The sequence below is a fragment of the Trachinotus anak genome, unplaced genomic scaffold (genome assembly GCF_046630095.1).
Source record: "Trachinotus anak isolate AG129_WGS33_773 ecotype Australia unplaced genomic scaffold, CSIRO_AGI_Tana_v1 ptg000007l, whole genome shotgun sequence".
Taxonomy (NCBI): domain Eukaryota; kingdom Metazoa; phylum Chordata; class Actinopteri; order Carangiformes; family Carangidae; genus Trachinotus; species Trachinotus anak.
The window spans coordinates 16878142-16890469 of record NW_027273858.1 but is presented as its reverse complement, the minus strand read 5'-3'; the positions used below and the strand labels follow the sequence as shown (position 1 = coordinate 16890469).

Sequence of the window (12328 nt, the reverse complement as noted above, 5' to 3'; positions counted from 1 at the left end):
TCAGCTGTGCCCAGAGAGTGAGATTTTTGATTCATTTCTGCAAAATTAGCTGGATGACTGAGCATGGCAGGCTGGAAGCCAAAGAGAATCTGACAGAGGATGAAGTACCCATGCTGACTGCTGTTCAGTTATTCACTGGCAAGAGAGGTCATTTTCACGCTCGATGTTCTCTGGTCTGTTCCTGTAGGCTACATGTTGCCATGTCATCCTGCAGTGCTGTTTGAATACAAAAAAATGACACATTGAAGACTTTCAATTCTCCCATTTTATCTGGTGGTTGCTCAGAAGTATGATTTTTAAAGGGGATTATTGAACAGAATTTGTGGTTTTCACCTTGTCATTGAAAGAAATGGTTATTTTGTGTATTTTTGTTTTGTTGTACAGACATTTTGTAATAAAAACAAGATAAAACACAATGAACTGTTCAAAGAATGACCACATCTCCTGCTGAAGAACTTTTTTTTTTTTTTTTAATTGGGACGGAGAATGTTAAAACCATATTGTCCTGAATGAGATCTAATACATGTGATGAAATGAAGATGGCTGATGAGGAATAAATGAACTGCAGTGATTGCTTCTTATTACTCTGTGAAGCACTGGGAGGCAGGAGGAGTGAGCATGCACATTACCTTAATGTTTCAGTTATGCATTGCACAATCACATTATCAAACTGGCCATGAGATAGAAGATGTATGAGATTCATCTCTTGTCACACCAGAGGAAAGAAGTGATGAACATGATGAATGCAGCACAATGATACAGTGATTGGTCTAAGCTGACACAAAAGAAATCAGTTGGCATCAGATTTTTGACTACGAGAGTCCTGTACATCTTCATGAACCAAATAAAGTCTATGTAACACAAGAGAAAGAAGCATAATAAGATCACAACAAACTGTAGTGAAGCAGAAACTCCATTACACATCAATTCTAGGAGTCCTCAGAGATCCACAGTGTGAAGTAAGGCATCATATCTCCCCGTCAGAGCAAAGTGCTGACAGCTAAGAAATCATCACAGATGGCTGGACTGCCTTTTATCTCTTTTCTTCCAACAAAGAAAAATAATGTATAAGCATGCATTTACACCAGGTAGTATATCTCTATTGCTATTGTACACATACAATATACAACTGTACAGAAAAAGTTGGAAAGATAGTTGATTAAAAAATGTGCATGATTGACAATTTAAAAAAAGATTCCCATTAAAATAGAAATGTTACTCCTGGTTCAGGCTAAATTTTTTTTTTTTGGTTTATGAAATGAAACATTTGGAGAACAAAAAAGCTTTTTGTTGTGTATATTTACATTATGAAGAAAGACAATGTGCAAATCTGATTCCATGCAAGCTGTTGCATAATGTAGCTCGGGTGCTTGAGTGATATAATGGGTTAAAGGTGAAACCAGAATGGAGGGGTGGGGGGGTGGGGGGCAAGACCCAAGACCAAGGAATCATGGCTTCAATGAACGACTCTGCCCATTCTCCACAGCAATAAGTCGTCACACACACACTTAAACAAACTCGTCGCAAAACAAACCTACCTACCAATCATGGAAACATTCACACGGGGAACGTAAGACCCAACGTTACAGTAAGTAGCATCTTAATTTAGACTAACTGGAGCCTCTTGTAATGAATCTCTGATCCGTGAGACGAGACTTTGATTTAAAGTTGCCAACACCCTCCAGAGGTATCCAGGCAACGTGCAACCAAACAACCTGCTCAGGCAATACAAAGCACCGTGAGTACACGATCAGCTTGAAAAAAGTAATACTGCCAGTAAACGCAATACCTCACAGGAAGTGACGATAACCCAGACTCTCTTCTAATTTTTGTTTTTTTTCAGGTGAATTACTGGATGATTCCAAATAGATAGAACAAACTGATCTGGGAACCACTGTTGTAATAAAATAAAGTCAAAAGGTTTGTTCCTCTGCACCCTCCCTTCACCACAGCAAACTAATTAAGAATTACAAGGATGTACAACAATTATAATGCAGAGTATCTCTTGGATAAAACAAACACTGGTGTGAGAAATGCAACACTGGGTCTGGAGTATGACATTTCAGAACAAAAACTAATGTAGGATCAAAAACATCTCTTTCCATAAATGCCAACCTGACAGTTCCTAAACGCCAACCAAAAAAACCAAAAAACAAAGCATGAATAAACTTGAATAATGTAACAAGTGCAATGTAATGAGGTCCATGTGCAAATTCACATAACTTGCAAAATTCACCATTTCATTGAGCAAAATGTGATGGATGGTGACGTCTTTGGGTGATGGTGATTTCAGATGAGCTTCGACAGCACAAGCACTTAAAGACAAACAGAGGAAAAACACAAAACGTAAATAGCATCTGCCATGACTGTCATGACTTTGACTGATTTAAATTCATTTCATCTTAATATGACATTAGTTAAAAGGCAACCTGAAAGCAAGCAAATAAATAAAAGGACTTGGCATTTAAAATATGAGCTGCAGTATCGTAAATACTGCAGCTCAGTATTTATGTAACTACAGGTACATATAAGGGCTGAGGGTTGTGGACATCTCTGCAGCCTTTTGTCTTCAAACAGACAACATGTGAGGGGTTAAGATAAAAATGTTTCAAAAGGAAACAATTTCCTGTAACTGAAAGGTGTGACAACACACTAAGGCAATGATGTTTACAAATGGGTGACAATGGGACAGAAAATAAATACACAAACATCTTTTCTCCTTGACATAATAATTACAGGGCTATCATTTTTTGGCTGGTGAGAAGGAAAGATGGAAAGGGGTGGGGGCAGTGAGAGAAAATGCAGAGGCTGAAAAAAGTCCAGTGAACATTTCTCTGCACCTCAGCCTCTATCCTCCTCCTCTTCCTCCTCTTCTTCTTATTCTCCTGCCAGCTGGGCAGTGTCTGTGCTCTGACCTGCTCAAAAACAAGACCAAAGACTTTTTCTGGTGGAGCCCAAGAAGCCAGAAGAGGGGGAGTGATGAAACCCATCTGTGTGGGCTTTAACAGTCTTGCAGGGATGAGCAGTTAGTGGTAATGTTTTGCCGACCCTGTGCCACCGGTACCACCACACCCCAAAGGCCCAGTTTTATCATGACCTGTCTGCCTGGCCGAGGCAGATGGATGAGCAGCAGGAAAGATTACGGTGAGGAGGACGCAGCTGCGTGGTATTTGACGAAGGCAATGGCTGCCAGCTCTTTGCAGAACTCCTCTAGCACGATCACCCCCTCCAGCAGAGTCATGTGGTCAATACTAAAAGAGGAAAAGAGATTAAAAACTTCATCCACAAAAATAAACAGAGGATAAGTGGACTGATCCAAGTGAAAGTACGTACTTGATGCCCTCTGGCTCGAGACCTAATAATCTCTTTCTCACGAGCAGCAGTTTGGGTGTGAAGTCTGGGATGCGATGAATCCTCAACATGAGATCTCCCACCACCTAACATATGCAGAAAAAATAAAAAAAAACAAATACCAAAACTCAATATAAACCACTTCCATCCCTAGGTTAAGGTGCAACACCCATGAAGACATGACTGTAATAATTACTATTAACAAACAAGAACATCAAAATGAAAATTTCCTGCTTTCACCAGCCTCTAAACTGTTGTTTACACTGTGCCACTGGGAGACATTTCATAGAAAAGTAATTGGACTGACTCACAGAACAAGACAGTCAGAGAGGTTATGTTCTTCCAGTAAGGAGCAGGTCGAGTAGCAGCATGCTCACATGATTATTGGGAAGTGAGATTCAGAGAAACATTTGCCCCGGCATGAGCTGTCTCAAACATGACTGACAGTTTTTGTTGTACCAAACATTTAGAAATACAACACTACACCTGACAAAAAAACATCAAGCAAGACAAGTTGGAAATCTCAACCCACCCACATACCTGCATGGCAGTGTCAGCTGTCAGTGATGGGTAAGATAACCACAGTATAATCTAGACAGGAGCCTTACCCTGACGATGACAGAGAACAGAGACCTGCAGCCAGGAGCCAGACTGATATAAGGGTCCAGCAGGTACTCGTGCAGGTGGGGGTGTGGTAACAAAGACAGCTTGGACAGCACAGCAGTCACCTGCAGGTTAACATCGTAGGGCTGGAAGACAGAGGAGAGATCAGATATAAACCTGCACAGGACACTGATAAAGGAAATGAACTGGTGATGAAATTCCTAAATCTGTCTATGAAACAGAAATGTGTGTAGAAACACTGGCATGAATAAATAACAGAATGCCAGGCTCACATTAGTCAGAAGGTGTTAATGAGAAACACAATTATTGTAAGCATTCCCTTGAAGCAAATCCAATCAATCAATCAATTAAATATTTGATTTCCCAAAAGGCACAGAAAAAGTTCTGCTGCCAAAAAGTGCATTTTGTTTCTAAATCTTTTTTGGTCGTCTTCACCTCTCCATTTAACATCATTTGTCAAATATGTTTATTGCGAGTGTTTGTTATTTTTGTTTATTTTTCAGAAAATACATGGCCTCTGCATAATCGGCAGCTCATTTTCTCTTCATTTTGCATTAGCTGAAAGCATTTTCTGAGCTGTGCTCGACATATGAGGACCTCATTTACATTAAGCTGCACTGAACTGTTTTCTTGCAGCAAGAAATTACTGTTGGGTATATGGGATCATTAAATGTGACAATCAGTTTAATCAATCAGTTTCAGTTTAATCAGTTTAAGCTGATCTGCACCTTTAGGCACAAATGTGGATTTTGGGTGAAAAATCTGTAAAAACAGAAATGATGGCTGTTATTTAGTTTGACCTTAAATACTGTATTGTGCAGGCAGAAAGCTCAGTTCATTCACTGGAATGTGGTTGTACATGTCAAGCGGGCTCAATCAGTTTATCTCACAACACCTTACCATGGAAACTTACCTTGATGGAGTTTGATAGGTCTTCATATTTCCATCAACCAAGAGGCAGTTTAATTTGTATTCAAGTGGTGCTCCATGAACAGCACGCTACCTTACCATTTGGAAATCACCCAAATCATCACTTTTACTGTGAGAGTCTTGCTATTTAGATTTGTGGACTAGTGGAGATTAAACAGCGTAACAGATATTTCAACAGTAAAGCGCACGGTTGGTCTCAACGATGCCTTTATTACTCTGGATGTTTAACATATGGTGAATCAAACTGACCTGATCTAGGATGCGACCCATCCTGTCAAAGAGAACCTTCAGGAAATGGCCCTCGAAGAATGGGTTGTCCAAGTTACACTTCTCAAAAGGCTTTGGATTTCCCCTCCAGTCCCACCGTTGGCAGACCCCACAATAGTCCCTGAACTGAGGGGGCCAATTAAGAAAAATAATAATTATTAATATTATTGATTATGAGGTAAAAATGCAGATAGAAAAAAATAAAGCTGTATTTTCTCCTTAGCGGTATTTGTCCTGTGTATCCAAAGCCTTACCTGTCTGTGTGCATCTCTGAGGTAGGTGTCATATCCTGTGCCTTCAACATGATACGATGACTTGGCCTCATCAGGCACCAAACACAGGAAACTGCAGGAATAAAAATGTTACAGTTAGAACATTAAAAAGAAGGCAGGCTGAGCAACACTACACTATTCACTTGTTGGACCGTGCACCTGTTAACAATCTTGTGGACCTCTGTCTTCCCGTCAGACTTTGAGTGGTCAGGACTCTGTGGTGGAGAGGAGCTGAGCCAATCAGAACCAGACAGCCTGCTGTCTGGAGAGAGGTCATCAACAAACAGTGGATCCTCCTCAAGGTCTCTGCACAAAGAGCACACGTTCATTTAATATTACTAAAACTTATCAGACTTCAAGGACTTCCTCATCCCTCAACATAGTGCATAACTTGGATGAAAGAGACCCACTGGTAGAAATATTGTGAGCTTTTTAACCTGTTCTAACATTTCAAATAGAGTTCAGAACTACATGGGCTCACAGAAATTTTTCGGTTGTATAATGTGGTACGGGAGAGATTTTAAATTGAGTTTATCTGGAACATGTTTGAAGATGTACAACCTTTACAAAAATAAACATGCAAGTAGCTTAAATTTGTATTGTATTGTATTGATTTTCATTGATCAGAAAAAGGTAAGAATAAACAAGAAAAATTATTTCTCATTCTGTTTTAGTCTCCCAAAAGTGACGATGATTTACAGTAGTAAGTGGCAGACATGGTTATCATGATCCCACTTAACCATGGCTCAAAGTATCCCACCAATTGAACAGACAATAAGGAATAATGCAGATGAGGTGGCAGGACGTGAAAAACACAGCTAGTTGATGCATTGACTTTATTTCAGTCGGTGTGTGTTTGTGCAAAGGATTTTCCAAAAAAGTGCATGTAAGGCAGGCAGCTCAGCGAGGTCAAAGGTCAGACGCAGGTCCTTACACGGCATCATGGGGCTGCCCGTTCTCCAGGGGCTCCCTCTCCTCCTGTGGTTTGTTCTCCATGTAGTTCCTCTCCTCCAGGTTACGCAGCACCAAGCTGTGGAGGATGTGCTGGTTGGGCTTCTGGATCAGCTGCTCAAATAGCCGCAATGTCATGATGCTGATCTGGGGATAAGGAGGAAGGGATGAGGCTTAGCTCCCACTAAAATCCACAGCAATATGCCAAGTCTTTGCTCACTGTAAGAAAAGTAGGCAGTGGCTGCTTAAAAATCAAAGAGATGATTCATCCCTCTTTTGTGTGGTGAAAATGTGTGCAATGGCTCTGCCAGATACTAATTAAAATTCATGTGCTTTTGGTTAATCATATAATTCACTGGAACTCAGAATCTTTGAAGGGCAGGTGGCCTTTTATACTTTTGAACAAGAGGAAATTCTAAACATTAAGTGTACTGAAAAGTATCATCAGGCAGACATAAATTATGTTAAATGTAACCAGAATAATAACAATTGTGTGAGAAGAACCTCATCTGACAGGTGGTCGCAGTGCTCAATCAGTCTGTGTCTGAGTGGATTCTGAGCGATAGCAGCTGGAGTCTCTGGCTCTCTCTCCTCCCCCAGCAGAAAGTAAACCATCTCCTGTAGGAGGGCCTCTGATGTCACCTGCCTGATGATCCTATTCAGCAGGGCTGTGGAGGTCAGGATGCCCACCTCAGACCTTCATGCACAAATAAACACACCACATGTGTTACTGAGCAGTCACGACACACAACACACTGACAGGACTAAGGATGTCAACGCAGGATGATTGATGGATGACTTACGTCTGCATAAGCTGTGGTTCCATCACAGACACAAAGAATCTCTCTCTCACTGCCTTTGCCATCACCACAGCTGCTGACTGGAAGACAGTGAAGAAGGAGAAAAAAAAAAAAAAAAAATGTAGTTCAGCTTTCTGTGGCTTTTGGATACAAAAAAACAACTTCTATTATTCTCTCAGTTCTGAATACAATGTGACACATCAAAACACAGTGAGTCAACATTGGTTAAGGACCTTGTGAGCCTCCTTGATGAGCTGGTCACAGTAATCTAACCAAGACAAGAACGAGATGAGAGCCCTCTTCCCTGTAAAGACAGCAGCATCTTCCTTCAGGTTATATACATCCAGACTGAAAGAGAAAGAGAGCGAGAGATAGAGTGAGAGATCTAAAAATAATAAAGGTTTGATACAACTCTTCAAATTTATTCACAAAGAATATCACTTGACAGAGAGTGCTATTTAAAGGCTACCTGCTAAGTCAAATGAAATGATGACATAGTTGAATCGTATACATGTGGCAGCTACAAGTCATTGCACTTCTGATTTCATTAAATATGTTGCTTTTAGGAAATAAACACTAGAAAGAAATTTACCCCCAGTTGACCGACTCCACTGTCTCAATGTCCAAGGGGTCCATGGACTGTGGCAGGGCTTTATAGAATGAGACCAGCCTGTCAGTCAGAAGCTCACAGAGCTCGGTGTTTTCAGTTAAACACTTGGCAGCAGCAGGCTCTGGTAAACTGACCAGCAGCATCAGGCCCTCACATGCCTTCACCACTATTCTGCCATCCTGAATAAGGAAGCGATGGGTGAAAAGAAAGAACATGGGCCATGGATACTAACCTTGAACTCACAACAAAGGAAAAGACATTACATACTTGACTTAAATCATGGGTTACTCACAGGGCTCTTTGTGAGGTTGAGCAGGGAGGTGACAAGATTGTAATTGTTGCCGTTATTGTTGTTGCTGGTTGGACTAGAGGTGGAGGCGGCAGCAGCAGCCTGTGGCTCCTCCGGACAGTCACCCTGTTCCTCTGCTGGAGATTGACCAGTGTCTGGAGCCAAAACATTCTCCTCCACCCCCACTGCTCTTTCAGGACTCTTCATCTCAGGTCTCTTTGACTTGTTCTGCAAGTAAGATCCCAAAATAAAGAACTATTTTCTGGACTATGCGCTTTAAAATCCTTTAGCCCCTTACTAGTAATATATACAGATGAATATTTATGAATGTGCAGCTCAACTTTTATTCCTGCTGGTGTCATAGCAACGCACCTCAAGGAAGAAGTTGACAAGGTATGGGTCCTGCTTCAGTTTGGCACAGACTATACAAAGGAACTGAATCTCCTCATTTTCTGTAGGAGCAGCCAGCACCTCCCCACATAGACGAACCAGTTTCTGACAGAGCAATGTCACAAACACAGAAAAAAAAGCTGTTAAAAATAAGTTACATAAGCTGTCATTCAGTGGACCATTTTGGAGAAGAAGAACTGTCAAAAATGCACTGAAACCCAGACCGCAACACTTCTCACCTGCACAGGTCTGTGGACATTGATGTGTGGCAAGAGAGGCTGACGAATGTGTGCTAGCAGCTTTGTGTAGAAGGTAAGCACTTGCTGCTTCATCCCTGGAGGACACTGATGGGAAATCATCCAAACAGAATATGTTATAATTTATTTGGGTTGTCCACCAAAATAGATGCAGCTCACAGTGCTGATTAACTGAAGAGTCTACCAAAATTTTGCCTTCACATATAATCATTTGAATTCACTGTTGCACTTCAGCTGATTGCTCACTGAGAGCTGTGTCCACCTGTTCCAACCTCCAAAGGCTCAGTACCCAACGTTCATTCTCAACCCTGATTTCTTAAAGGTTTTCGTTCAGTATCACACATATAGGTGCCATATCTTTATATGTATATCTTCCTGGAGGTATAGTTCACGTAGTTACCAAAGCATGACTGTCTTACATCGGCCTTGCCCAAGGTGTAGAGAGTCTCCAGGATCTTGTGGTGTAGAAGATACTCCATGCAGGGTCCTGTCTCTCCAGACTCCCTTTCCCCTTCCTCCTGGGTCAGGATGTCCAGCATCTGTTCCAGGTGAGATGGGATGTTGGTGTCTGTGACAGGAGCTTTGTCATCTAGCAGAGGAAAACACAATATGTCAGAACCTCGAGTGAAATAAAATATCAATGCGTGTATTGTGCTTAATCTGGCAAAGCACAAAATGCTAAAATGTGGCCAGTGACGCACGAATAACAACAAGCTGTAAAATTAAATTTAGATTATAAGACAAAGAACAACAACACCTTAAGTACAAAATAATCAAATGATTTCTAAAATCAACAATCATGAGGACTGATTCCATGGAAACGAACTAGGCTATATAATACTTTGCATACTGATAATCCTCCATGTGCTGCTCAGAGTAAGTTTTGTTAAACTGCCCTAACTAGGAGAACAGAGTTCAGAGTGTTCAGATTAAAGAAAAAGAAAAGGAGACTTTAATGGTGCAAACATGAAAAGAGGCACAGTCATATACCAGGACTGCTTTGGTCAAAGTTGTTGAAGTATATTGCAAACTCAAAGAGCATGGCATTCCTATCCTTTTCATTTGGATTTTCTTTAAAACCACTTTGCACTGCCTGAGCACAGTGGCACTACATGTGCAATTGATAAGTCAATCAACAGAAAACTTTATTATCAACTACCTATTGTAATTGAGAAAAAAAAATTAGAAAACATTGTGACATTAACAAACTGTCATTTGCTTCCTTTTCAATTATGTTTAAGGCAACTCTTTAAGATCTGGTAAGTTCTGAATATTAATTACATAATTTAACTGAATACATAATCATCTGTGACCATGGTACTGTTACATACAGTATGAACAACTTAGGCCCAGTTTTCTGCCATTGTACATAAACTTTAGGCTGGTGTCCTAGGTACAAAAGACATTAACACCTTAAAAGGCAGTCTTCACAACAATCAATCTACCCCTGATGGAATAATGACCATATGGGTGTTAGGCCATTATTTCAGACTTTTCTTACCAGAAGTCTCGATGTAATAATGTGTAATGGCCTTCCAGTGGTAGACAAAGTCCTCCTGCAAGGGCAGCGACGGGGCAAGCTGAAAGAGACAAATTATAAGCATTAAGTATTTTTTACATTTACACTGCAGGCCCTTAGAGACCCCATTAATTATCATGACAACATGCCTACAACTTAATCATTTTCAGAGTCCAGGCAAGAGGCTGAGAAGGCTATCTATTCAAAGAAGATGGGTGTCATCTAACGCAGTGGTCTAGTTTAAAAAAACTTCTCATTATTTAAATGTATCTCATGTACAAGATGACTTTGAGTCAGCAATTTTCAAAGCTTTAAGATTAGGACAGTGTAAAATTTTCACTTTCAAGTGACATAATGGTTTACACTTGCTATGGATCTTATCCTCACAGACTCCAACAAACTACATGACATAATAATTAGTTGATATTGGACGTTTCTCTATTAACTCACATCTAAGTCTTAAGTCAAAGGTTTTCACTCAGGGTCACCTGCAAAATATCTATTGTTTGAAACCCCTGACAGGAGCAGCTTCCGAACAGGTTTCAGGCAGGTACTACTGGTTTCTAGCTAGGTAGCTGGCTGGCTAACGTGTAACATAAAGCTTTTCAAACACAGTTGTGCGGTGTGGCCCATAGACTATCGTTTGAATATTAACGTTAACACATTTGCGCAACATTAAACAAGGCTGTCCAGTCATTTCGACATCACTCTTATGATAAGAGCCTGCTCTCTGAAACGAAAAAGCTAACTAGCTAGCTTCGACGTTAGCTTAGCTTCTTGAGGCTTTTATCAGCTGACGTCGGTCGCTAACTAGCTCAGTATGTGAAGCTACCTTTAACACAGAAGACTGGAGAAATGTGTTAGTTGGTATCACAAGTTGACAGGCAAACAAACACAGTCATTGGTATACAGTAGCTAACAATGAAAACACAGAAATTGACAACACAAACACAAAACGCTAACATTAGCTTAAGCTAATTTGTTAGCTCGCTAGTTAGCAACGTATCCCTAATGCTGACGTTATGTTGATGTCTGGTACACCAAAGGCCCATTTCAACCAAAAGAGCCACTGTACAAAGATAAGACAACGGAGAAACATTCATTTTGGTAGAAACTCACCGCTTCCACGGCATGCTGGAGAATGGACGTAAATTTGGAGAACATTTTGTTCTTCGACTGGACTAGTTTCTCCCGAGAAGACCTAGAGAATTCCTCTATCTTCTTCTTCCTGTTGCTGCCGCCTCGATCCAGATTGGAGGTTTCATACAATGACCCTTGCAACGAAAGAATAAATGTGAGCAATAAAACCGTAAAACACGTTGCTGGCCACAAGACTTCGCGGGCCTGGCGCAGCCACTGTAAACAAGACGTCCACAGACTCCAGCGGCGTCTGCTCACTTTGGACACGGTGGCACTTCCCTCGCCAAACGCTGCTCTTATGATCCACCGGGGGGCGCAGGGACACAAGACACCGGCTCCTAATTACCAATACGCTCAATGTGTGGACGATGATCAATATTTCCAGCATGGGAACGATGATCAATAAGCCCGCTTCAAATATACAAGCGAGAACGGGATTTCGTTAACCATCTGATGATTTGAGCTATTTCTCTAAAATTTGCAGTTTTGCCCACAATAGGGTCAAGGTGACGCTTGCGTTTAGGGAAAAGTTGTTGAGTCCACATGATGAAGAGCTTGTCAGATATTTTCCCCTGAAGTATCCGGATTAACGGGGGTGAAAAGCAATACTCATTGCTCCAGAGCGCCTGTCAACTTTACGGTTTAAGTACCACGTCCAGAACAGCACAGTCATCCCAGACAGAAAGCAGGCTACCCGCTTTAAGGTTTAGGTGACCCGACAGCAGCTACAGGCGAGGGATTTCTCCAATGATTTAATTTATAAGTCCGCAATTCTGTGATATTATGTTCAAATATGGACATAAAGTTGTTGGAAAATAAGAAGAGGGATGCTGTCTGTTCCAGGACACGCCCTGTCGCTGGAAAGTGCTCTCTCCATCGCGCAGCCCAGTCTAGTCTACCAAATCGCAGGCTGTATGTGTCCCTGCGT

The 12328-nt window shown here is 41.2% G+C and overlaps 3 protein-coding genes across 3 annotated transcripts in view; 2 read left to right on the top strand and 1 right to left on the bottom strand.

Annotated features, from left to right (window-relative positions):
• The window catches only part of LOC139623117 (hyaluronan-binding protein 2-like), a 69630-nt gene that overhangs the window by 7965 nt on the left and 49337 nt on the right, over window positions 1-12328 (top strand). The window lies entirely within an intron of this gene.
• On the bottom strand, window positions 248-11699 carry fhip2a (FHF complex subunit HOOK interacting protein 2). The gene is made up of 17 exons (XM_071481052.1): window positions 11380-11699; window positions 10243-10321; window positions 9161-9330; window positions 8724-8828; window positions 8467-8589; window positions 8098-8322; window positions 7788-7984; window positions 7429-7543; window positions 7199-7275; window positions 6900-7092; window positions 6379-6542; window positions 5604-5750; window positions 5427-5517; window positions 5155-5298; window positions 3960-4100; window positions 3334-3437; window positions 248-3251 (listed from the first exon to the last, which is right to left on the bottom strand). The coding sequence occupies exons 1-17, from the start codon at window positions 11422-11424 to the stop codon at window positions 3140-3142; spliced, it is 2232 nt and encodes a 743-aa protein (XP_071337153.1). The 5' UTR covers window positions 11425-11699; the 3' UTR covers window positions 248-3139.
• The window catches only part of ablim1a (actin binding LIM protein 1a), a 39250-nt gene continuing 38559 nt past the window's right edge, over window positions 11638-12328 (top strand). The window contains exon 1 of the transcript XR_011691431.1: window positions 11638-12312. The gene's annotated coding sequence lies outside the window, so the exon portion shown is untranslated. The remainder of the gene's footprint in view (window positions 12313-12328) is intronic.